This window comes from Scleropages formosus, chromosome 17, assembly GCF_900964775.1.
Source record: "Scleropages formosus chromosome 17, fSclFor1.1, whole genome shotgun sequence".
Lineage (NCBI taxonomy): Eukaryota > Metazoa > Chordata > Actinopteri > Osteoglossiformes > Osteoglossidae > Scleropages > Scleropages formosus.
In genome coordinates this window covers 8822218-8848706 of record NC_041822.1, presented here as the reverse complement: position 1 = coordinate 8848706, position 26489 = coordinate 8822218, and the positions used below count along the sequence as shown (strand labels likewise).

Sequence of the window (26489 nt, the reverse complement as noted above, 5' to 3'; positions counted from 1 at the left end):
CTTGGAAAATAGGTTATTAGTGATTATGACCTCCTTCACTTGGTCTTCATGGTTAAGAAACCTGCAGAACATGTTATTACAGGTTTAAGCTGTTTCATTGCTTGTCCTCCATCATAAATTGTAATATTTCAATGCTCAAGTGAGCCATGATCATTAATACCCACAATCACCATCTCCCTCTGAGTGCAGTTTTTTTTTTTAATTTAAATTATTCAGTGACTGGAAGACATTCTTAGTTAAGGATTTACTGAACTTTCATCTATGTTTGTTAGAGACAGGGGATAATGATTACCTGTAAATAAACAGCGTGGAGATTTGATTTTTCTCAGTGAAGCAGGCAAGGCAGGCAGAGCACTGCAGTTTTTTTTGGAGTGGAGGTGTTCTGTCGTGCTCTCGTTCCTGTGAGAGATGAGGGAACTTCCACTGCTACTCGGTTTCCTGTGCTTGTGCTGGAGGACAGAGGCACAGGACAAGATGTAAGTGTTGAACATGCTAGATAGTACCTCTATGGTACATCAGGTAACGCTGTGGCATAGCAGGTAGCATTGGTGCCTTATTACTCCTGGGCTCTGCATTCTGACATAGACTGAGCTGGATTTGAACCTATCTAGAGTTCACATGTTCTCCCCATATTTAACTGGGTTTCTTCCCACAGTCAAAGCATGTTTGAGGTAAACTGGGGACTCTAAATGACCTTTTTTATGTTAGGTGTGTTACATTGTTCAGCTGTATCAATAGGTGATTGATTTTATGTAGTTCACTACTCTATATCTAACACTGTAAGTCACCTAGGAGAAATGTGTCCGCTAAATACTGGCGAGTAATTGCTAATATGCTTGGGTCCAGAGGCGGAGTTCACATCCCACCTCTTGCTGTAGTACCCTTGAGCAAGATACTTACTCTATTTATTCTTCTTAGATCCTCCCGTGCTGTTGGGCACATCGGGAGACGAAGTGTCTCCACCTCTGCCGGTCCTCTGCCAGCGCTTCAGCTTCGTTCCAGGATACGCCAGCTAACTTAAGATCATTGATGAAAGTTTGACGCCAGGTGGTGCAGGGACAGCCCCGGCCACGCCTGGGCCCCGGGGGGCACCGGTGCATTGCCACCCAGGGAATGCGATGTCGTTGCATTCGTAAAATATGCCCAGCTAGCCTGAGTCGTCGTTGCGTGATTGTAACTTGAAGGCTGCTGGAATTTCCCCGGCGCAAGACTTCTTTGTTGGTAATGTGGTCGATGTACTGGATCTTGAGAATCCGCCGGAGACATCGTTGGTGGAATGCGTTTATCCTGCAAACAGTGTTCACCGTTAGCTTCCAAGTTTCGCATGCGTAGATTGCGGTCGGGACGACAATGGAGGCGTATAGTCGTAACTTAATCTTGAGGGAGATTGAAGCTGATGTCCAGATGTGCTGGAGGTGACGGAACACGGCCAAAACTTTCCCGATCCAGCACCGGACATCAGTCTCGGTGTCACCATCGTGACAAACAATGCTCCCCAAGTAGGTGAATTTCTCCACTGTCTCCAGTCGTATCGCGTCAACAGTGATGTTGGATGGCACGCCTACGGGTCTGGTCTTCATGATCTTTGATTTTTCCAAGCTGATACGCAGGCCGATCTTACTGGCTTCATGGATGAGTCTCTCGGTTGCGTTTTGGAGCTGGGTTTCGTCTTCGGCGAGCAGGGCCACGTCGTCTGCAAAATCTAGATCTGTCAAGCGATCTTGATCCATCCAAGGGATGCCTGCTTCAACATACGCAGTTGCCTTTTTCATGATGAAGTCAAGGGCAACGAGAAAGAGGATCGGTGAAAGGATACAGCCCTGGCGGACGCCGATAGTGATCTCGAAAAAAGCTGCGTGCCCTGCGTCGGTCCTTACGCAGCATGAGGAGTTTAGATACAGATCCTTAAAGATGGTGACGAAGGCTTCTGGGATGCCATAGACCCGGAGGATCGCCCACAACGAGTCTCGATGGATACTGTCGAATGCCTTTTTGAAGTCGATCAAGTTGATATAAATTGGATGGCGATATTTGACACATTGCTCGATGATATTTCGTAGGGTGAAGATCTGCTCGCAGCAGGAGCGGTCATTACGGAAACCCGCCTGCTCTTCTCGCAGCCGTTGGTCGATGGTCCTGCACAGACTACGTAAAAGAAGAGCGCAGAAAGCCTTCCCTGGAACCGAAAGGAGCGTGATGCCTCATCAGTTTGCACAGTTGGTGACATTGCCTTTCTTGGGGAACCGAACGATGACGCCTTTTCTCCAATCCTCGGGGACTTTCCCCTGGCACCAGCAGATGTTGAATAGGCGAGTCAGCTGCACGGCCATGAGCTGACCACCCGCTTTCAGGAGCTCTGGGTTGATCTCATCGAGTCCAGCTGCCTTATTGTTCCTGAGCCCTTTGATGGCCATCTTCGTCTCTTCGATCGAAATATCGCCCATGTTGACATCTAGGTCGTTATGCGCCTCTTCTACGGTGAAATCATACGTGGCAGGTGGGTCAGGCTGGTTGAAGATGTCTGAAATGTTCCATCCACCTTTTGTCCTGTTCAGCTTTGGTCAGGAGAAGCTTTCCATGTTTATCTTTAATTGGGATGTTCGAATAGCTCCGCGATCTTGTGAGCTCTCTAACGATTCAGTAAAGCGTTCTGGAGTCGCCGCGATCCGCCGCGTCCTGGGCCTCCGCCCCCTTTCGTAAGAGCCAGTCTTTCTTGTCTCGACGACATGATCGTTTGACTTGACGGTCGAGGTCGGCGTATAGTGTAGTCGCAAGTGCTTGTTCATTCCCAGCGTCAGCCTGATCCCTACACTGTTTCGCTCTTCGTCTTTCATCGATCAGTTGCCATGTCCTGTCTTGGATCCATCGTTCTTTAATCTTTCCCCGTCGGTGCTCAATCTTCTTGTCTGCACAACTCCGGATGATGGTCTTCATCATCATCCAACTGTATTCGATGTCGGCAATATCAGCAATGGTCTCGAACTGATTTCGGAGGTCAAGTGCAAACCCTTTCGTGGTATCTTGGTCTTTAAGCTTTTCTAAGACAAATGGACACTTGACCACGACTTGTCTTTGGCGTTTGAGTTTGAGCTTGAGATTCGCCCGGACTAGATAATGATCAGAGCCAACATCCACTGCCCTGTACACCTGCCCATCGCAGAGAGATGTCCGCCATCGTCGACTGATGCAGATGTGATAGATCTCATTAAAGGTGACGCCGTCCAGCGCACGCCACGTCTTCTTGTGAATAAGACGATGTTGAAAGAAGGTGTTACCAATACAAAGGTCGTTATGGTCGCAGAACGAGATCAGCCGCTCGCCGTTGTCACTCAGACGTTCCGATGATACAAAAGGACCAACGATAGACTCAAATCCGTTTCAATCACCACCCAGCTGTGCGTTGAAATCACCAAGGACGATCTTCAAGTCACGACGAGGTATTTCGTTGAGAGTATCTTGTAGTTGGCTGTAAAACTCATCCTTCTCAGCGTCATCGGCGCTGTCAGTCCGTGCATAGATTTGAACGATAGTAATTCGGATGCTCTTGGTCCGGAGGCGTGCGGTGATTACCCTGTCACTCACAGGTTTCCATCCGATGAGGGATTCAGCCGCTCGTTTGCTCAGAACGATACCAACACCTCGTTCATGGCACTCTGTAGGACCGGAGAACAGGAAGATCTTACCGTTACTGACCAGTTGTCCACTGCTGATCCACCGTACCTCGCTAATTCCCAGTGCATCGAGACGATAATTATCAAATTCCCGGAGGAGTTGGGCAAGCTGGCCGGCTTGGTAAAGTGTGCAAACATTCCAGGTGCCAAGTCTAGTAATCATTTTTACCGAGAAAATCGCATCCTTCTTCAGGCGTTGGACCCCATCGCTGGTTTGCTCCGACGCCGTCATCTGGCAAGGACCCGATTTGCTCGCAGGAATAGTAGCTGAGGAGATATTCGCCGTTTTTAGTTCCAAGCCCGTCGCCCAACCCTCCTCCTTTCTCATCCGGGCTTGGGACTGGCAACGGTGGAGTTACTCTATTTATTGCTCCAGTAAAAATTGTCCAGCTATATAAAGGCAGAAATCACTGCAAGAAGCTTAACAGTGTAAGTCGTTTTGGAGAAAAGCATCAGCTGGATAAAAATACTATTGTTATTCCCTTTTCTCCTGGTTTTCCAGGTACCTCATCACGGCACCTAAAGTCCTGCGACTGGATGCAAGCGAGACGGTGGTTGTTCAGCTCTTTGGCTACAACGAGGAGTCCACTTTCATTGTGTCACTGAAGAGCTACCCAGACAAGCGGCAGACATTTGCCACTCAGTCTGTGACGCTCTCCTCTGCAAATCGCTTCCAAGATGTGGCCACTCTTAGGGTAAGTCGCCTATTCTTTTCCCTGCGTCTGAAACATTAACTTCAGTCACCCCCGAGATACGAACGTTTGACTTAAGAAAACTGCCATTTATGAGGAACGTTGTTTAATACCATTATTCTATTAACATTTTAAAAAACTGCAGTTAAGAAAAGCACTGTGGCCTAGTAGCAACCCCCCTTTGGGGAGGGGGAATCAGTTATCCTTCAAAACGCTCCATTATGCTCATGGGTGAGGCACTTACAGCGTGGTAGTATGTTTAGTCAGCATCGCTTTGCTTACCGTCCCGTCCATGCGGTTCTTTTTCTAACTCTTTAGCGCATCATAACTTTGTCAAGTGGAAAGAAAAACCTTTGAGCAAGGTACTTACCTGGCTTAAATTACTCGTGTAGAAAATTGAACACACGCTCACCAAAATGCAGGAGAAGCTGTTACAACAGGTGCTGAAGCCCACAAAAAAAACTGAAATAAGGTGTTATGAGGCAATGCTGAAGAAGGTCCATGGACGAAACATGTTTTTTGTTACATCATCACGTTGTATTTACACTGAATAAAAAGTGTATATATGTATAGTTACCACTGTGAGTGTTTGCCTTATAACACTTCGCTCCTGTAAAAATTGCCCAGCAGTATGACACACAGGCGCTGTGTGTGGGTTTTTTTTTTTTTTTTTTTTTTTTTTAAAGCAAGTGCAAATTCATGGGTATTGCTCTCATAAACTTTTTTGCGTTTTTTTTTTTTTTTTTTTTTTTAAAAGGATGAATTAATACATAAACACTTTATATGTATGTCTGTTGTATTTCTGCATGTTTAAGCCTAAAGTATGCAGTAACTATGAAAGAGCGCAGGAAGTAGATATACAGTAATATTTTCATAACAATATGAGCCATAAAGTATAGCAGTAAGTAATGAAGGGAAGTTGATGGGAAACTGTTAATTGCAGAATTAACTGTCCATTTTAATGGGGTTTGATGATTGCATAAACTGCTATCACTTTTGGGGGCTCAGGAACAGATGAAAACTTTAACCACTGAAACTAGTGGTAATTACATCTTCCAGTTATGAATGTTTGCGTTATGAAGGATTTTTCTGGAACACATTGCTTTTGTAAGTTGTGGAAGACTGTGAATTAAAAATAACATGTGTTATATCCAACTGGTACTGATACTGTACAGGCAAATAAAATCATTAGTATTTCAGTACAGAAATCCCATCTTCACTTCTTACGATATAGGACAGCTCACAATGTATCCTATGTCAGAAACACAGTGCTGTCAAAAACAAAAATAATGTTTAAATGTCATTTAAACAGGAATTCAGAGAGTACGTTGAAGACGGATTATTTTTACATTGTATTTTTCTTATTTTAATTCATTGTCAGCTGCATCATTTCTTGAATGATTGAGCTGTTTAATGATAATCAGATTCTTGTAAAATAATCCTTTTGCAGCGAGTAACTCGGTATGAATGAAACATGTCTCTAGTGCCTCGAAGGTCCCCTGTCTGGCAGCCACTGTTCATCATATAGCTTTTTTTCTTTTTTTCCCGCATAATACTCCACATAAATTAATTGCTTGTCCTTCACAAATTAATAAACAGATTAACTCAGTCGAATATTTTGTGAGATATTTTGTTACGGTAATGTTTTTAGCGATTCACAATCAAGGTTGATTCACTGGTTTCAGAATATCATGAACTTTTCTGTGTTGTTAAATCTACCCCTTTCCTTGACTGCAGCTGTTGCCCAAAGATTTCCCGAAGGAGGCTTCCTATGTATACCTGGAGGCGATGTCCACCAACTTCACTAGGGAGGAGAAAGTGGAGGTCACTCGTGAGAACGGCTTCTTCTTCATCCAGACAGACAAGCCGTTGTACAACCCCGAACAGTCAGGTGTGGGAACGCGCCAAAGCAACCTGTAACAGGGAGGAACAACTCCAGTATGTATACCTATAATTTAATATTTGCACTCCTCCTTTACATCCTGGATCTTCCTGTAGTGAAGGTGCGAGTATTTTCCCTCGATGAAGAGCTGAGGCCAGCACTCAGACCTGTTACGCTCACCTTCGTAGTAAGTACCAGTGGTTTATAACCGCCTTAGTCAGTATACTTAGTCTAGTACAGCACCATGATTATAATTACAGTGGACACTGAATGGTGACCTTCATATTAAATATTTTAATTGTGCGGTTTTATTTTTCCTGATGATTTATACATGTGGTTTTCATCATGCCTTGCTCACAGATGTAGTAAAGTAAAGCTTACGTTTTCTTACATGGTGTACTGTATATCTGAGTGCAGTTGTTACTTCAGGGTCTCATTGTACATTGAAATATTACATCTTGAAGTCTTTCTTTTGACCAAGGAGACAGTGGTCTGCTGACACTGTTCCCTCACATGACTATCACAGGATCCAGATGCTGTAAAGATGGATATTGTGGAGCTAAGAGATGTCAGTGGGGTTCTCTCAATGCAGACGCCTTTTAAAATCCCCCTTAAGCCAAAGTAGGTGTTTGTGATGCACAGCCGGTGTTGTGTGGTTTTGTGTATAAATATTGCAGTTTGTTGTCAAGGTTTACAACACAGCGGCCTTCTTGGTTTCCTTAATTTGATACCAAATAGCTGTTTAACCAGCGGAGGATGAAATGTGCGAAAAGGTTCTAGCACTGAGCTTGTCTTTTCGTACATGCTTTTCATTGCAGGTGTGGTGTCTGGAGAATTGAGGCCACCTACACTGATGACTTCAGCACTCAAGCAACAGCTGAATTTGAAGTCAAGGAATACGGTAAATGAGAAGTGACTAATGTCTAAATTGGCTGCCCTTTTACCATATGTTATCCTTGGGCTACCTAAGTAATATTGAAACGGTTCCAATCCATGACCATTTTTGCTAGAAACTGTGTTTACAGATCAGGTCCTGTTGTGAGTAAAGGTTTGATGGTTGGTGGAAATGACCTTCATCTAGGGTCTCACACAGAAAAAGTTATACCACATGTACATGCTTTGTCTGTGATCTGAAAATCAGGTGTTCCACAATGAATGTCTTCTCAAGACTCATATCTGTCACTTGCCTTTCACCTGTGAACCTCAGGATCTTTTTTGACTCCTCCATAGCAACTTGTGCTTTTACCCAGTTACCCAGCAACCACTTCTTCTCCATCCTACCCACCTTATTTTGCCTTTCAGTTTTACCCAGCATATCCGTCCAAATCCAGCCGGAGGCCAGCTACATCAGTTCTGTCACCTTTCACTCATTCAAGCTTACGGTGACAGCCAGGTACAAAGTTTGTTTGCACAGAATTGCTAGAGACTGCAATAATGTAATAATATTTGAAAATTACTTACCAAGAACATAGTAGTCGCATTAGACATATTTTGATCTTGGGCTGGTTTGTTTGCTAGGTACGTCCATGGGTCTCCAGTTTCCTCTGCGCAGGTGTTCCTGAGATTTGGTTATACCGAGGGCAGCCAGACCACCATAATTCCAAACACAGTAACAAAACAAGAGGTACCAAATGCATTTCTGTGAAATGCCGCACTCTTTTTGGAACCCATCAAGAACGCAGCTCTTGATCCATGTCCGTTCATATCATTGTTTGTTATATGGGCTGTATTAGCCCATTTTGAAGCAGTGGTGCTTGTTTTGCGGGTTTGTGTGTAGGAGCTGGAGTAATAGTCATTCTTGTGTTTTGCTCGGTGGCCTGACAGGTTTTGGGTGATGTAGCATTGTTTTGTGTGCATTCTGATTAGCTGATTGATGGATTCCTAGAAGTTTCCATCAACGTGGAAGAGGCCCTGAAACTGCTGGAAGACAGTGGGCCCAGAACCCTGCAGGACATGGATGGGAAGTTCTTGTACGTTGCTGTATCCCTGCGTGAAACTGACGGTAAGAAACCACACTAGCAGCTCCTTGACATCTCTCCTTGACAGCGACTCCTATGAGAGCAAATCCTTTGCAGAAGCTACGCCAGAGTACTTCTCGAAATTACTCTAGCAACTCTTTCATGGCAAATATTTCACTGTATAGGAGGCCATCTAAATAAACCAATTAATGCTCTTGGTTTTATTTACTGTTAGAAAAAAAATTAACGGCAGCTGCTCCTTCATTGATTTCTGCTGCCTTCATTCTATATCAGGGGGTATTTCTCAAGAGGCAGAGCTCGCTACAGTAAAATTTCTCCAGTCACCATTTACGATGGCACTGGTTGCCACTCCGCCATTTATCAAGCCTGGACTGCCATACTCTCTCAGGGTAGGCCACCTTTGAGTCTGATGCCTTCACCGATTTATGTGTTTCATGCCCAGATTTTCACCTTTGTCCATGCAGATGTAAACTGGACATGCGTTCTCACTGTGTGATTATTTATCCTGCATTTTTCCACGCCTAAAGGTTTTAGTGAAGGACCCTCTAGGGCAGCCTGTGGGTCAGGTGCCAGTGAAGGTGCGTGCAACTATGACCAACAATAACGGAGAGGAGTCACTGCTGGATTACTCTGGAACAACAGAGGGTTACGCTCAGACCAGCCGTAACGACGGCACAGCAATCTTCATCTACAACATGCCCTCCGACTCTAAGGCTGCTGTTTTTACTGTGAGGAAGTAACATGTTTACATGTGATAACCCTCAGTTCTTTCCCTTCTTTGTACCTGTTTCTCTACACAGCCCTTTGTGAACGGCCCAGTCTGTCCGTTGCCTGTGCCTTCAAAGATATACCTCTGTTACTACTCCTCTACTCTTCCCTCCTTTACATTCATGAGTGTATACAGTACTTAAAAAGTGTTGGCATTTGCAGGCATGCACTTCTGAAATCCAGTTTCATTTTGCCTGGCTAGTAAAGTGCATCACTGTATCATGATCTTGGGGGGGAAAAAATGTACTTTTGGTGTGTGTTAAAATTTTGATCAAATTCTATATGAAATCATAACGGACAAAGTAATCAAGTGATCCTGTATGTTTCTCTTGTTTTAGCTGGAGACGGCAGATAAGAGCCTGTCTCCTAGTAACCAGGCCATGCTAAGGCATGAAACTACTGCCTACTACTCCATCGACAAGCGTTATCTGTACATAGACTGGGCTTCCCACTATCAAGAGCTAAATGCGGGTGAATATCTCACCATCAGTGTCTACTTCCAGCACTACAGCAATATTTCTCTCCAAACATTCAGTTATCAGGTAATTAACACTATGCACTGGACTGAATTCCATAACACTCCCACCTCCCACCATGATATTTAATTATTCCTGTTTACACTTTCCTTCCAAGGTCATTTCTAAGGGGAAAATTGTAAAGTTTGACACGGTCAACCGTTATGGAAGATCCAATTACCAGGCCATCAACTTTCAGGTGACACCTGACATGGTGCCATCTGCCCGTCTGCTGGTCTATTACATAATGACTGGGGAGAACATAACTGAGTTAGTGGCGGACTCGGTATGGATTAATGTTAAAGGGAAATGTGTCAATGATCTCCAGGTAGGTTGCCTGTGATGAAATGTTGTTCCATGTCTTCTGTACTTCTAAATTGTATTTCTATCACACAATACAAAAACCCTTACAGACCATTATGGTCACCCTTCTTTGTCTTCTTCGCTGTGGGCCAGATGAGGCTTTCTGCACCTACAAAGGAATACAGTCCTAAGGACAACTTGGCACTGACGGTGAAGGCCAAGCATAACTCCCTTGTGGCCCTTTCCTCAATCGACACTGCTATTTACAATCTCAAAGCTTTCAGAAAAGACCCAATGACCAGAGTGAGTCTCCCACCCAAGCCACAGATGGCAACACCTCACTAACGCAATCGGACATCGCCGCTGAGCTCCATTTGCCTCAAATGCGAGGAGGGAAGAAACTTGTTTCAGTTAATCACAAAACAGACATTTCATGCATTTTAATCAACATGGTTTATTCTCAAATAATTAATTTGACTTTTAGAAGACATCGTATAACACAATGGATATATTACTGTGTTTTTTTTTTTCTCCCTCTGCTTGTAGGTGCTGCGCCACATTGAGCAGAGTGACCACGGCTGTGGGGGAGGTGGGGGAAAAGACAACGCTGATGTTTTCCGTCTTGCTGGTCTCACCTTCATGACCAATGCCAATGCTAAAGCTGCGCAGCTTGAAGGTATATTGTCATGGGAAATATCAGAAAACGGGGTACATGTTTTCTGCTGAGACTGTAAATTATTGATATGTGACAAATTCATCTGGTATGGATTTTCCAGAAGCAAGTCAAAAACTTTTAAAATGTATTTTGATATTTCTTTTTGAATTGCCATTGTATTTAAATAATTCCAGTCTATAAAATCCATCATTCATGAGCCTCACTGCTTTTGGCTCACTTGAATGATTTCTTATTCAGATGAAACGTGTTCAGCAATTACTCGTCCAAAGCGACAAGCAGGCCTTACGCCCCAGATGCAAAAAAAAGGCAAGTTGACTGTGTCCTGTCTTTTGTTGCTTTTGACATGTTTAAGAAGGTGTAGATAAAGATGGATGAGGACATTGGTGTTCAGCTTTAAGATGCCAGCCTGTTCCCAGGCATTTAAACATCAGGAGACATTGGTCGAGTAGGTGGCGGGGTAGGTCTTTGGTAACTGATAGTCCTTGCCCACAGTCAGGTCATATAAGCACCTTAAAAATTGCTGCCTGGCGGGGATAAAGACTATTCCAACTCTGGATACATGTTCTGCACGTGCAAGACGCCTCTCCAATTCAGAGGAGTGCAAGAAGGCCTTTAGAGAGTGTTGCGAGTTTCGCCTGAAGCTAGAACACCAGAACAAAAACGAACTTCAACTGGCACGTATGGGTGAGTCAGCACAATACTTTTCTGAGCTGTTTATCTACAGTTTATCTAGTGAATTACCATGAAGGTTTGTTCTGTAAAATTGTTTTAATCCTTGAGTGGTTATTGACCAGCTGTATTTTTTGCTGCTAATTAGTATGTTTATATATGTAGTATTTATTATATTGTAATATCTTCTGTTTTTTTTCTGTTCATTGATTTTGTTGTGTGTAGGTAGCTTTGTGTTGCTTTTTATGTAGCACCATGGTCCTGGAGGAGCATTGTTTCGTTTCACTGTATACTTCTACCAGCTGTATATGGTTGAAATGACAATAAAGGCACTTTGACTTTAGAGGTCATCATTGTCTTCTTTCAGAGATTGAATTGGAGTTTGGACTGGAAGCTCCACGTGTGCGCAGTTACTTCCCAGAGAGCTGGCTCTGGGAGACTCACCGCATCTCAGATAGGTGAACAGATCATTCCATATTCCATTATTCACCCAAAAATACAAACATGATGCAATGCAAATGCGAAAATGCAAATATTGCCAAGATTAAAAGAGGACTTATGCCATTTATCTGTGTCAAAAACCAGTCAGTATTAAAGACCAAATTAAATTATAAGCTTCATCCTCTTTACAACAGATGACAAGTAAAAATGGCTTAATGATTTGTACTGAGAGTGCTGTTTTAAGTCTGTTTTTAGTTCAAGTATTTACATCTGTGAGATTGAAAAAAATGTTACCGCTACAGAATTTTCACTGAAAACAATAAACACTTAAAAACTTTGCAAAACTGATCTGAGCTTTTTGTACTGCACTTCTTCAGGTGTTTCACTCTTTAGTTAGAGCATTATGCTCTGTGTTGTGCTGAACGTAGTGGCTTCTCAGGACCGTTTTAAACCTCATTCAATTGGTTTCACAGGTCAGGGCTGTTTTCCTTGTCCAAACCTTTACCAGACTCACTCACCACGTGGGAAATAAAAGCTGTGGGGATGTTCAGTGAGGGTAAGTGCAATAGAGGGAAAGCAAAACAAGCCACTGACCGTCACCCTTATGGTGGCCCAGGAAAAGGACAAAGGTGGCAACATCACAAGCATCATCACCTCAAGCCCCAAGCCCAGTGTTTCATGCTGTTATTGTACTCATTTGCATGCAGTGAAAGGTACAGCAGGCAGTGTAGATTCAGCATCCTGGAATACAAGTCACCTCTCTGTGCTCCTGTCCTGTGAGTGCAGCCCATTTACCTGCTCCTTGGTCTGCAGGAATATGTGTGGCAGATGCCCTAAGGGTCCAAGTAACCCAGAAAGTGAGCTTGGATGTGCCCCTACCCTACTCTATGGTCCGTGGGGAGCAAGTGGAGCTCCGTGGTTCCGTCTACAGCCAGTATTTCACAGGCTCCTGGGTAATATGCACTGTCATTCTTGCCCATCACTCTTGAGTCTCATGCTTTGTTTCTTTTCCAGTTTTGGAGGTTTCGATGTAGAAACAGATACGTTGTAAGAGAAATAAAGAATGATTTAAAATCGGAGTATGTATGATATAGTCACTGAAATTCATGAGAAGTTAGACCCAGTACAGACATTTCCACTTTTATTATTTTTATGTTCCGCTCAAGTCAATGAGTGTCACATCCACCTTACCCTGTTGACTCTGATGGAAATCCATGAATGTACCTTACCTAGAACTTTCTCACAAATATGGTGTGTATTTGCATGCTGACTTGTTTCTCCTCTGTCCGTGTCTGTCAATCTGTGTGTGTGGCTAGTTTTGTGTGACACTTACTGTGCCCAAAGGGGTGTGCCTACTTCAGGGCAGGCAAACTGAAGATGGGCAAGCGCAAAGTACGCCTTGTATCAAAACTTCTTTGAAGGAGGAATTGGTGAATTTGGTTTCTTTCACACTCATGGCTTTGGAAGCTGGCTCACACACACTTCGGTTCACTCTAAAATCACCTCTTGGCTCGGAGACCCTCATCAAGACCCTTCGTGTGGTGGTAAACTGTTGATACTCTTAGTTGTGCTAATCCTAACAGGCAAGGTCACCATTGTTTGATACAAGATCATCACTATAAATCAAGAGCCATGCAATTATGCTTTAAAAAAGAAATTGAAACAACAAAGAACTGCATGCGCAATTTAAAGAGAAGATGGAGCTCATGATGTTGGGATGGTCACAATCATGGGAATGATTCTCTCTTGCTTCTTACAGCCAGAGGGCATCAGGACAGAATTGAACACTGGAGGCACTTTGGATCCCCAGGGTGTCTATGGTGAGCTATTAAGGCTCCTGCATACATGTATTACTCAGATGCTATCACTCTCTGTGATAATTATTGCCATATGTTCAAGTATTTTTTCATCTTTAACCATTCCAGAGGAATTTGATTTTGAGCAATGTGTTCCTTTAGCATTTTACTTCAGGTCAGACTTAACTTTGCGCAGTCTTACATGTATAATTACAATACAAGCTTTATTGTCACATCATCATCAACATAACATGTAGAGAAGAGTGAAAAATCTTGAGTGCAGCTCCAGAAAGTGCAGTATTAAAAGTATGTCATAAGAAGAATAAAAAATAAATAAAAATAGATTAAAAATAAATAAATAAATAATTAAGAAAAATAGAGAAGTAAAAAACAAAACAGAGAATACAGGGAAATAAAGCAGCGGATTTGAATTTTAGTCTTTGCCCTGCGTATTTAACAGTCTAATGGCCTGAGGAAAGAAACTGTCCCTTAGCCGACTTGTGCGGGCCCGGATGCTCCGGTGCCGTCTACCTGAGGGGAGTAGGTGGAACAGTCCGTGACTAGGGTGGCTGGGATCGTTAATGATCCTTTGTGCCTTCCTCACACACCGCCTATTGTAGATCTCCTGGAGGGAGGGAAGATGGCCATTGCTTTCACCTTTATGTTTGAAATATATTTTAAAAAAACACTCATGTAAAACTAAAGAGTTTGATTTATGCAACACAGAATTAATATAACTACACATAAAATGTAAGCTTTGAACTGTCAAAAATAAGGCACCAAAAACTATGGCTAAAATCCAAATTTGTGAGAATAGATAATCCAGGAATGTCAACTCATACAAAGAAGACACTGCAGTGGCTTAAAACACGCACGTGTAACCAGAAGGCTTTCACATCAAGCCCCTTTTGCTGTGGTGCCTCTGATAAAACACATATACTGAACTGCTCTGCTAAAACCATACCCTCCTGTACAAATGTGTGAAATAAAACTAATCACTCTGAATGAAAGCTTCAACTAGACAGTAATGTCGTATATAGTTGTTATTTCCAGCTGGAAAATTTAAATAGATTTTCTGAAATGGAAAAATAATTTAAACAAACTGACTTATCATAGCAAATAAGTCATACTTCTGTGACCATAGAACCTTCAAGTGAAATTCTAAAACTGTTAAATTTTTCTTGTTGCTAAAACACTGAGATTTCAGAGCATAAAACTTAGTTTTTCATAGATCCTGAAAATAAGGGTATGTTTTTCAGACTTTATTTTTATGTTGTATTCACATTGTTTGTCCAAATTAGGTTATTTAATTCAAACCTGACCACTGTATACTTTTTAAACATTTCTGTTCTCCCTAGGAAACCTGAGAATGAGCCTAGAATTCAACAACAGCATTCCTCTAAATTTGGTACCCAAGTCTAATGTGGAGCGTCTCCTCACTGTCAGTGGTACAGTCCTTTGATTTTTAAAAATAAAAAATTTAAAAAAAAAAAAAGTAATTTTAAGCCTCTGAAATGTCTAGTGAAATTAATTTAAGTAACACACAATGAGTTTCCAAACACATTTTTGGTTTTGGAGCACTCAAACATGGAACAACTCATGACGAAGGTATATGGAGAATTTGTTTTCTGTTCAAGTAGCGTATGATCTCCGCAGAATCATCTTTGCAACATATGACCTATGTGCACTTTCGAAACAAAAAGCAATGATATGCAGTTATATAGGAAAGAGCCCAAAATCCTTTCACTGTTGTTCTGCTTTGCCCCTGATCTCTCTGTGTAGGTGAGCTGCTGGGAGACATCATGTTTATTATGACTGACCCCAAAGGGCTGTACCAGTTGACTAATTTACCACGTGGTTCTGCTGAAGTAGAAATTATGGGCATCCTCCCCATCTACTATGTCTTCCACTACCTGGAAGAGACAGAGAGGTGGGACCTGCTGGGCGATGATACCACCAGCCACAGAGTAGCGCTCAAGAGAAAGCTGAAGGAAGGTGGGCACATCACACACTCACCGGACATGGAAGCCAGTGAAGTGGCATGCTGTGCTGCAGTTGGTGACACATTGCTCTAAGTGAGCACATTCTTGTTTTTTCTGCTTTCCTGTCGTGACTAATACAGGGATCACCAGTGTGATGTCATTCAGAAAAAAACTTGAGTATGGTTACAGCATGTGGAAGGACAGAGAGGCCAGCACATGGTGAGTCTTCCCTTTTCTCCAAAGCACCTTACAGTTTTACGCTATCTACAATTATTTATCACTTGGGTTATTTTACTAGCGCAATTTGGGGTTAGTACCTTACTCAAGGGTACTATAGCTGGAGGTGGGATTTGAACCTGTGACCTTTGGGTCAAAAGGCAGCTGCTCTAACCAGTACACTACCAGCTGCCCCAGATCAGTGGGGCAAAAAATGGTAAAGACCTAGTCCGCACCACCCGACACAGTTTATTGAAGACTGGTTTCTTTTCTAGGCTGACAGCTCTCGTAGTGAAGACTTTTGGACAAGTGGACAAGTATGTAACAGTGGACAGAAGGTCTTTGTGCAACTCGCTCTTCTGGCTGCAGTCTAGTCGTCAGAATGCGGACGGCTCATTCAAGGAGCTCGCTGACTACAAGCCATTGAAACTCATGGTACTTCGCTTTTTTAGCGATAAAGACAATATGGCTTGTGCATCAAGTATTTTTTAAACGCATTAAAAGCTTTTCTGTGTCTGCGTTGTCTGCCTTGTAACAGGGTGCTGGAGCAAACGTGAAGGAGCAGGCAGCCTATCTCACATCCTTTGTAATAATTGGCATCAAGAATGCCATGGCAGTCCCAGAGTGCTCCCTGGAGGTACGATGTCTTACACCGATATACACTACTGTATTTAGGATATATCCAAGATAAACAAAATCTGAGCCATATCTGGTTAGAAGTAGGAAAACTTTGCTCATAGTACAAGGCAAATCCATGGCAAACTGAATCTCTCAAAGTTTTTGTGAAATGTAGGATGGAGGAAGAACGCTTTTGCTGGGCGAGCCTCTTTGAGAGCTATGCTGTGATTTTTACATATTGCTTCCTTATTCTTAAATGGAGAAGGTAACATATGACTGCATTTTTTTTCTTTTTCTTTTTTTAGAATTCCGTGTCAGTGTGATGATACTGTGTAGCAGTGACTATGAACAGTTTGATTAAACTCTGTCATGTTCTTCGCAGGAATTTAACAAATTACTTAAAAATGCAGAGAGGTTCTTGTTCGACAACATCAAGTCCCTGAAGAACATGTATGTGCGAGCAATTACTGCTTATTCCCTGGCGTTATTGGATAAAAGCAGCATACCAGCTCGGGAACTATATGAAACACTTCAGAATTATGCACAAGTGAAAGGTATCTTCTGAAGTGGTTACTGATGTATTACTAAGTGGAAAATGAGTCACTTTTAAATATAAATGAATGAACATGTTGTTGGTACTACACAGCGTGATGTCGCATATAGTAGGAAATACATTAACGGTTGTGAAATGTCTACACTGCTTAATAACAAAGCAGTTTAAACGTAGCCTCTGAAGTGTGGGTATCTCCTTGAATTGACATCCAGTCATCTCATTTGTGGTGGTGCAGGAAATCCACCCGTGGTCCGGTTCTGGCAGGAGCAGTCCACATCTCCGAATCCATCAGCACCTAATAAGGCATCAGCACAGAGCGTGGAGACTACAGTGTATGTCCTGCTCATGGCATTGCTGTATGGGGACAGTGAATATGCAGCCCCCATCATCAGATGGCTCTCACAAGACCAGCGCTATGGAGGAGGATTTCAGTCAACGCAGGTCACTGGGCATTGCCTGTTATGGGACACAAGATAGTCTGCCTTTTAGTCACTGATCATATAACAGTCCTCAACTGTTCTCTTGAATATGTTGACCCGTTGCCGATCACATGGCCAGACTATTAATCACATTGCTCCGTTTAGCTATTTTACTGTATATTATACATCAGTGCACAGTGCCACAAACCTGGAAATTCTCCCCTTTCCTCCTCATCCTAGGACACGGTTCTCACTCTGGAAGCCCTAACCAAATACAGTACGTTGGTCAAACATGCCAAGCTTGACATGGAGATCCGTGCCTCCTACAGAAACAAAGGAGAACTAGAAATAATAAAGCTCTCCCAGAGGAAACCGGTGGGCAAAGCAATCCAGGCAAGACTCTTTCCCATTTCTGATTTTTTTTTTAAATTTTTTTTTAAATTTTTTTTTAAATGGGTCAAATCAGGAACCCCATTCAAGTCAGTGAGACCACGACCTTAACCGAACCTTAAAGCAATACCTGCAAAAGTCTGTACCTTTAGCCACTATATTATCTGCTACCTTCATATGCAGTTACTTTTAATTTTTCATTAAAATGTCTGCAACAGAATGTTATGGGTTCTGTTTTCTTGCTACGGTTCTATTTGTACAGGATAAGTCAAAAAGTGTCCGTAATATATTTATAAAAAAACATTATTGCAAATACTTTTGGAATTCCTGTTGTTCTTTCAAATTTTCTATGAATGAAAGTAGAAGTCTCTGAGAACTTGCGAATCGTTTATAAATGTTCATGCAGTTTAATAATGATAAAATGAAAAAGTTATGTGATGGTATTTTTATGTAAGTAATTCAAGATTCAAGAGTTTATTGTCATATGTACAGTAAACAGTTTGTTACACCATACAATGAAATTAATGTACATTTCTGTAATTGAATTTTTATTTCTAGAAAAGCTGGGGAAAAAACAACAATTTTTGGCAGTTATTGAGAAAGATGCTAAGTTCATTTTATCTAAAAAGCCTATATATGTTCTATATATAAAATGAGTAACTGTCTTTTTAACAGGTCAACAAGGATGATGACGTTGTCCTGATCACAGGCAGTAGTACCGGGGTATCAGTTGCCAATGTGAGTTTATTTTCAGATGCTCTACTTTTCTTTTGTCTAGAAAGAAACTGAATCTTTCATGTCAAAGATGTGCATTTTTTATGCAGGTCAGATGAGCTTAAACTTGATTATTTTCAATTTGTTAGATGCGAGGTTGCTGAACAACTGCATGTGAAAGATTAGTTTTGATGTTCTCGTTGTTGTTGTTGTTGTTGTTGTTGTTGTTGTTTCTTCCATCTGAAATGACATCTTATAATCTGTCACTACAGATGAAAACTGTGTACTATACCACAACACAGAGTAATGACAACTGCCACTTCCACCTGACCATTGAGGTTCATCCACCTGTTCCGAGTTCCTCAGGTAGCATAGCATATGAAGAGCTTCTTTCCAGTCTGTGAGATGGTTCAGTAATTTTCATGCTGATGTTCCTTTAGATCCCATGCTTCTGGCCCCCCGACTTGTTGCCTGTGCTAAGTGAGTCGCAGTTTCTTTGTGATCTCTTCAAGGAGTTATATCCCTTTCACTGCAACTGAACAGCTGCATAAAATTTTAGCTGCTCCACTTTATTTATTACAACTGTTTCGACAAAAGCAGATATGTTCACTGAACCTCTGATATATACTTTAGATTTTTTTTTATAGCAAGCAGCAACACAGATATTATTTGTGTGATGCCACAAGATAGTGTTTTCCCTCCTTTTTCTGTCTGCATGTCTGTGTTTTGGGCAGGTACAATCCTCGAGACAATGAGGTGTATACAGAGTCAGCACATACAGTCATGGAGATCCATCTGCCCACAGGCATGCAGCCTTTCCAGGAGGACCTCGAAATGGTAAGGGTCAGCAGACTTGTAAGGAGTTCTGCCTTCTTAATTTGCAGACGACACCCATTATAAGAGCTTTCCACAAGGCCATGTCCAGTTTACCTTTTGAATTCCTTTTCTCTTGCTGTTTTCGCCGTTCACCCTGCATTCACCCTGCACTCTTCAGTATAGTTCTGTCCTGTAACAAAGGGTCATAGAGTGATGAAGTCATTGATGACTGTGTTGCTCCACAGATGCAGAATGGACTAGAATCTGTAGTCTCTCACTATGAGATTAAAGAAGACCAGGTCATTCTCCAGCTGGACACTGTGAGTACTACTTTCCTGCACGTATTTTAGTGACTGTTTTGCTAATTCCAGGTGAAAAGAAATACTGGTTTTGGTTCATCTTTCTTCTTGCTACCTGTGATTTACATTTTACATTTATTTATTTAGCAGACGCTTTTCTCCAAAACGACTTCCAGTGAACCCTATGTGGTGTTATCAGCCCACACACCTTATTCACCGAGGTGACTTACACTGCTAGATACACTACTTACACTGGGTCACTCATCCATACATCAGTGGAACACACACACACACACTCTCTCTGTCGCTCACACACTGTGGGGGACCCTGAACAGCATGTCTTTGGACTGTGGGAGGGACCCGGAGGAAACCCACGTAGACACGGGGAGAACATGCAAACTCCACACAGACTGAGCAGGGGTCAAACCCACGTCCTCTCGCACCACCCAGGTGCTCTGAGACAGCAGCGCTACTCGCTGCACCGCCATGCCGCCCACATAACACACTATTTCCTTAATGTCCACAGATTCCCTCAGATACATTCCTGTGTGTGGGCTTTCGGATGCAGGAGCTCTTCCGTACTGGCATGGTCAGCTCCTCCCTTTTCAAGGTGTATGAGTACCGTGACCCAGGTATGGCCCCTCGTCTCCCTGAGCATAATTCTACCCTCACGGTCCCAATGCTGGGCCCTCCATGGCCTACGTGCAAGTGCTCTGTTTGTCACTGTGCTGAGTGACCGTCTGCTTCTGGTACGTTACAGATAGCCAGTGCTCCAAGCTTTACCATGCACACGAGGAACGCAAGTTGCTGCAGCTGTGTGAGGGTGATCAGTGTCAGTGTATGACAGGTAGGCTGGGCAAAATCTGGCAGGTGTTGGTTAAAGACATGAGAAGTGTGGAGACTCAAGAAAATCAAGGTAGGCTCTGGTTGTTCATCCAAACGCTTCATTTGCTCTGTGACCCACTTGTTTTTGACCGCAGCCTCGTGCAGTTTTGTAACTGAGATGGATCTCTCCATCACGGCCCAGAAGCGTTTAGATACAGCTTGCCAGGATAAAATAAGATATGGTAAGATTTTAATTTTACTTCTTTCCACACTTTACTCTGGTTCAAAATTTTGCCATTTTGTGGAGCTTTTCAGAATAATTTTTCAGAACAATATGGCCTAGTGTTGCTTAGACAGTATGATATTTTTATGTTTATAAACAATGATTTATTGGAAACAATGTGACCTTCTACTTTTCTTTTTCTTCAGCATTTAAAGTACAGATTGAATATTCAAAGGGAGAAGGAGATTTTGTGAATTATGTTGCCAAAATAGAAGATGTATTTAAAAAGGGTAAGGAGAGGAACTGTATGCATGCAGTCCATCTACAAAAGTAACCACATTAAACAGTCACAAGTCAACCATGAATTGTTTATACAGTGTGATAAATTACTTTTTTCACTGATCCCATGTGTTCTTTGTACTGTTACAGGTACTGAAAATGTTCAGAGAAACACGGAGGTGACTTTTGTAAAGAAGGCAACATGTACAGATGTCAAGCTGCAGGATGGAGCGCACTATCTGATCATGGGAGCAGAGGGCATGCAGATACTACACAACAGGAGATACAAGTAAGTAGTCTGGCTAATTTAGCTCAAAATGTTTGATTATAAAGTCAATCAGTGTTGCATAGGTTTAATATTCATGACTGCTGGCATAAGAAGGTGATCTGTAGAAGACTGTTAGCTTAACAAGAATAAGACAGCAGGATTTCGTTTACCATAAAAAAGTTTCATTCATCATATATGAACCATTACTGTTTATAAGGAATATAGCAATATATTTTATGCATTTTGACCTCATGGTAGAAGAAAAGATTGATCTAAACAAAGCCTTTATGTTTCAGGTATAAATTCCCCCTGGACTCAGAGGCCTGGGTGGAGAAATGGCCCACAGCAAGTGACTGCAAAGGGAAACCCTGCTCTGACTTCTTAAATATCATGGAGGACTTTGCAGAGGATTTCTTACTAATGGGTTGCCCTTAATTTGGATTCTGTAATGTACACTCTTCATTTAGAGTCATTTTTCTGCCCAGTTCCTCCTGCAGTTGTGCCATAATACAAATATGCTACATTGTCTGTGCATGTGTAAATATAGGTAATGCATACATTTGTCTAGAAGAAATAAAATGAGTACAAAAATCAAAGTCTGAAAAGTAGCTTCATATTGTAAAACAGTCATCTGTCATAATAATCCCTAAAGCTGTGTTAAAAATGTTCACATAAACTCACGTTGGCTGAAGCCGCAGCGAGCCGGAGCCTAACCCGGCAACACAGGGCGCAAGGTTGGAGAGGGAGGGGACACACCCAGGACGGGACGCCAGTCTATCGCAAAGCACCCCAAGCGGGACTCAAACCCCAGACCTGCCAGAAAGCAGGACCCAGCCAAGCCCGCTGTGTGACCGCACCCCGTAAAAAGATTGAAAAGGTAAAAAGGAAACGGAAAACCTTAGTCAATGGTTTGGTAAACCACACAGAATTCTCCTGAAGGGCGGTACAAATGACCTTGGTGATTGATTACTCGGGTATTACTCAGCCTGGGGTACTTGTGTAACAGCCAGCCGGCTTCCTCAGGTCTTATTGTAGGGAAACGATGCTCAACAAGAAGAAATTGTAATTTATAATGAAGAAATAAGTTTAATATGTTTTGATACAGAGGTGGGATAAACAAACACAGCCAAGTGGAATTAAATGTCATGGTGATATGCCCAAGTGAACATGTCTTTAGTCTTGATTTGAAGACCGAGACAGGCAGGGCAGTTCTGACAGTAACTGGTAGACTGTTCCACAGTTTAGGTGCTCTATAGAGATCACTTAGAGACAAAAGATTTTTACTTATCCATAGTTTTATACTGGTAAAACAATTTGCTAAAGACACCACATGTAATGGGTCATCAGGCTTAAACAAAACACACAGCTGTGTGTCATCAGAATGAATGGAAATTTACATCATGTTTGAGAATAACATCCAAAGGTAACATATAGACTGAGAACAATAATGGACCCAGCACAGAGCCTGAGGCACACCATATTGAACCACAGATGAGAATGAATGGATGCAGTCATCAGATTTCAGTACAAACTGTTTATGGTTAGCTAAATACGAATGGAACCACTTCAGAACAGCGCCCCTTAGTCCAACCAGGTTTCTAAGTCTACTGAGTAGGATACTGTGGTCAACAGTATCAAATGCAGCATTCAAATCCAGTAACATAACAACAGAGATATGGCAAGCATCGGAGGGGAGGAGAGTATCAATAACAACAAAGGTGAGGGCAATTTCAGTGTTGTGACCAGGGCAGAAACCAGACTGAAATTATTCAAATATATTATAATGATTAAGCTACTTTCCAATTTGGGAAGCTTAAGATCTTTTCTAAAATTCTGGATAAAAACAGTACATGGAGATGTTGGGTCTATACTATAATTACTCGGGTTATTACAAAAATCCATATCCGATTTCTTTCTACACTCCAGTCTTCTGTGTTAACGCAAATACACAGACGGTTAAAAATCCGGAAAACACACGACCTATTACAAAAAAGAAAACACCCGCCAATTTTCTTCAGAAAGCGGGATTCTTGAAACGCGGTAGTTGCACCTGTCTGCTGCAAACTGCGCAGTTGCTGCAGGCGCCACGGTCTGTCGAATTCACTTTCTCATTCGAAACGGCTGCGCAGCTGCAGACGAGACTTGCAGTCAGGTGCGGTGACGTCATCAAACACGGCCGATGGTTGTTACTGTCTCTAACTTCCCGTTTGCGGTGTCGGTACTTGTAACTGTTCGTGTGTGAAATTACAGTCTCGAGGCGCTGTGTTTACATTTCGAACTTCGCTTTCATTTGAGCGACGCATTATTCTGTTTCTAAAACTAGTCCAGGGACAAGGTGCATCTCGTTTCCCGTGTGAGAGCAGAGAGAGAGAGGTTGCTATGGAAACTTGCACAGTCTCAGTCTGGCGCCGGCGGTGGTAAAAGATTCCCAACTCGTCTGAGTCGAGCTTTTTTTCGTCAGCGATATTAATAAATGGTAAATATCAGTCGTCAGCCAACTTTTGGGAACGCTTGGTTTAGTGCATGATGTGTTCTTGAATTATTGGAGACAGTCAGGTCTTTCAGTGAATGTGGGAATGTGAGGTACTTGTCATCGACGCGTTTGATTTTACCTCAGCCTCAGGTAACGCCGGTGAACAGAGAGAGGACACTGTTTGAACAGTATGATGATCTGTTGTTTGGTTTCTTTTCACGTAATCCAGTTGAGTTCAGCCAGGTTCCTACGTACAGATTGATGTTAACTTAAACATTCCACAGAAGTTCCGTTTTTTTTAATCACGCTTAAACTACAATAAGTGTGTTTAACAATCCGCAGTGAAAACATAAAGTTGCAAAGCTTGCTATTGGTGTGGGAGTGACCATGGTATAGAGCAGAGGTGTAGGGTCAATTCTGAGATGCCAGGTGGTGTGATTTTTCTATTGTTGCGCAAAGTCAAACCCGAGTTTGAACACAAAACAGCGCATGTTAATGACAGCAGTAAGCTGTGCTCCGCTAATGTACGTTAAAACCAGTCAGATGACTTTTTCGTTCGTTAGTAAGTGTGGTTTTGAAAGCACTGGCGCGTGATGATGTGATGAGAAATGGTTTTGGTTTCCTCCGTTTTTTGGCAGGTTTATAATGACGACCGCAGCGGCACAGAAGGCAACAGCTGGAGCACCTGTGTCCGGTATCCTGAGTCCAGACCTTCGGAGCAGGACTCCATCACCCTCCCAGAGCCCACGCGTGCCAATAACCAATTCGAGTTTAGGGAGCTCTTCTCGCATCGAAGCACCCGAGGACTGTGACACAGGAGCGCTCCGCAACAGAGGTTGGCCAGCATGAGGATGCAGTTCAGCACTGGAACGGAATGTGATTTGCTGGTTATGCCGAGTCGGAAATTGTACAGCTTTTGCCGTGGCGCATTGTGTTTGCTTTTCTGTCTGAATGCAGGGGAACCGAAAAGTGCTGGCACACGCTATATTACAGAAGCCCTGGTGAAGAAGTTAACACAACAGGAGAACCTGGCCTTTGTGCGGTCCCTAAACCTGTCGCTCTCAAAGAGCAGTGGCAAGAAGTTTAAGGTAGGTGAAAGCTACTCAGCAAAGCAATAGATGGCCACAGTAGTACTGCAGAACACAGATATGGGCATTTGATACAGATATATACTATATACCTAACGCCTTTAAGATTTTCCACAGGTTTCGTCATCATTGTTAAGAAAACGACACTAATTACAGCACATATTTAATGTGTATAATCTGCACCTGGAAGGGGTGCAGTGGCGCAGCGGGTTTGGCCTGTGCCTGCTCTCTGGTGGGTCTGGGGTTCGAGTCCCGCTTCGGGTGCCTTCTAACGGACTGGCGTCCCATCCTGGGTGTGTCCCCTCCAGCCTTGCGCCCTGTGTTGCCGCGTTAGGCTCCGGCTCGCCGCGATCCCGCTCGGGACAAGCAGTTTCAGAAAATGTGTGTGTGTGTGTGTCTGTGTGATCTGTACCTGCCACTTAGAAAAGCTGTCAAATTAGCAAATGGGTGTATTACTAAACAATAGTACATTTATTGATACATTTAAAGACTCTTGCTTTTATCCTGTGTTTCTCCATTTTAGTTCATTGAAAACCTGGACAAATGTGAACGACTGCAGGTCCTCAACCTCAGTCACAATCTCATTGAGAAAATTGAAAAACTTGAAAAACTGCATAAACTGCATGAACTCAACCTTTCCCACAACAGAATAAGGTAAACAGAGACAAAATCTCAGATACACATGTTCAGGAAACCATGTTTTGGTAAAATAAGTTTTTGATATTTCCAGCACAAGATTGTCTTTCAGTAAATAAGTTTAATTCCATGAATCCTTTAATTTTGTTTCGGTTTGTCTCTGTAGGAAAATTGAAGGTTTGGAGCACATGGGTAGCCTTCAGCTGCTTAACTTGGCCAACAACAACATTGAACATGTGCCTCCTTGGCTGTCGAGAAAACTTAGATCACTTCAGTGTCTAAACCTGCAACATAACAACATCTTTTCGGTGCGTTTTCAAAGTTTGAATCAGTGTATCGATGCTCACTTGCTGATGTAAGTGAATGTGCATGGTCACCACCTAATTTATTCCAAGACTGTGAGCTGCTTTCTCTGAATAGCTTTGCAGGCACATCTGTAATGTATGCAGGTTTTCGTTTGGCTTGTGCAGCTACATGAAATTGTCAAGCTGAAGTCACTGAAGAACCTGACTGAGCTGGTGCTAGCGGAGAACCCTGTGTCCAACCTGCCCCACTACAGGCTCTTCTTGGTCTTCCACTTGAGGGCTCTAGAGAAGCTAGATGGGCTGCCAGTCAGCGTGCAGGAGCGAAACATAGCCCATCAGCGCTTCCATATGGGTACATATGATCCACTCAACAAATGGACTCATTTTTGGGTGCGGTGGGTTGGGTAGGATCCCAGTTTGACTCCTTCAGTCTTGCTATAGTGCCCTGGAGCAAGGTACTTGCACTGAACTTTGCTAATAACAATTCCCTGCTGTATAAATGGGTAAATAATTGTCCGTCACTTTGGATAAAGGCGTCATCGGAGTAAAAAACAGTTGTTGCTACTATGCGCTCATGAGCTCTGCGTATGGCTCTCGGGTCTGATAAACTTCTACATGCTTTTTTTGTAGAGGAGGTTGAGCATCTCGAGCAAGAATTGGAGAGTCAGCTGGCAGTGATCGAGAAGCTCAGGGAGGAGCAGACGGCTACGTTACAGGAGCTGGAAAAGCAGGAGACCCTCAACCGGAATCTGCAGCTCCAGAATCGTGAGCAGCAGAGCTGCCAGGCTCAGCTAGAGAGGGAACTGGAGACCAAGAACGAGCTGGTGGGATAATTTTCCACATACGAGATTCATGCGTAGACAATTACATGCAGTCACAAAGGAGCAGAGGCACACAAGTGCAGACACACACAAGATATTCATATAGACTTCTGTTTTATATATAATTCTTGTGTGGTATACAGTATGCATGAAATGTTCATTGTATGACATG

The 26489-nt window shown here is 42.7% G+C and overlaps 2 protein-coding genes across 3 annotated transcripts in view; both read left to right on the top strand.

The window, feature by feature from the left end:
- Nucleotides 1–297: 297 nt before the first annotated feature.
- LOC108938447 (complement C5-like) lies at nt 298–21585 on the top strand. The gene is made up of 41 exons (XM_029259391.1): nt 298–476; nt 4174–4366; nt 6101–6254; nt 6362–6432; nt 6772–6866; nt 7064–7146; nt 7548–7638; nt 7764–7869; nt 8112–8247; nt 8498–8613; nt 8752–8952; nt 9331–9534; nt 9626–9835; nt 9964–10113; nt 10357–10486; nt 10724–10792; nt 10979–11170; nt 11523–11613; nt 12070–12152; nt 12410–12549; nt 12913–13140; nt 13356–13416; nt 14751–14840; nt 15175–15387; nt 15515–15593; nt 15866–16025; nt 16129–16227; nt 16591–16762; nt 16997–17202; nt 17421–17573; nt 18246–18308; nt 18557–18650; nt 18725–18764; nt 19019–19121; nt 19346–19420; nt 19926–20031; nt 20160–20246; nt 20380–20466; nt 20654–20737; nt 20877–21015; nt 21291–21585. Exons 1-41 carry the CDS (start codon nt 409–411, stop codon nt 21427–21429), a joined length of 5061 nt encoding a protein of 1686 aa, XP_029115224.1. The 5' UTR covers nt 298–408; the 3' UTR covers nt 21430–21585.
- A 1811-nt stretch (nt 21586–23396) lies between these two features.
- Nucleotides 23397–26489, top strand: part of cntrl (centriolin) — a 32791-nt gene continuing 29698 nt past the window's right edge. For both annotated transcript variants that reach the window (XM_018759121.2, XM_018759120.2), the window contains exons 1-7: nt 23397–23470; nt 24106–24302; nt 24425–24555; nt 25079–25209; nt 25358–25499; nt 25662–25848; nt 26127–26320. In XM_018759121.2, the coding sequence (XP_018614637.2) occupies nt 24113–24302; nt 24425–24555; nt 25079–25209; nt 25358–25499; nt 25662–25848; nt 26127–26320 (975 nt within the window). In that variant the 5' untranslated portion in view covers nt 23397–23470; nt 24106–24112. The remainder of the gene's footprint in view (nt 23471–24105; nt 24303–24424; nt 24556–25078; nt 25210–25357; nt 25500–25661; nt 25849–26126; nt 26321–26489) is intronic.

Coding starts and splice junctions, on each gene's coding strand:
- LOC108938447 (XM_029259391.1), top strand. CDS start 409: ATGAGGGAACTTCCACTGCTACTCGGTTTCCTGTGCTTGTGCTGGAGG. Junction 7,639..7,763: donor AAGCTTACGGTGACAGCCAG/GTACAAAGTTTG, acceptor TTTGTTTGCTAG/GTACGTCCATGGGTCTCCAG. Junction 12,153..12,409: donor TGTGGGGATGTTCAGTGAGG/GTAAGTGCAATA, acceptor CTTGGTCTGCAG/GAATATGTGTGGCAGATGCC.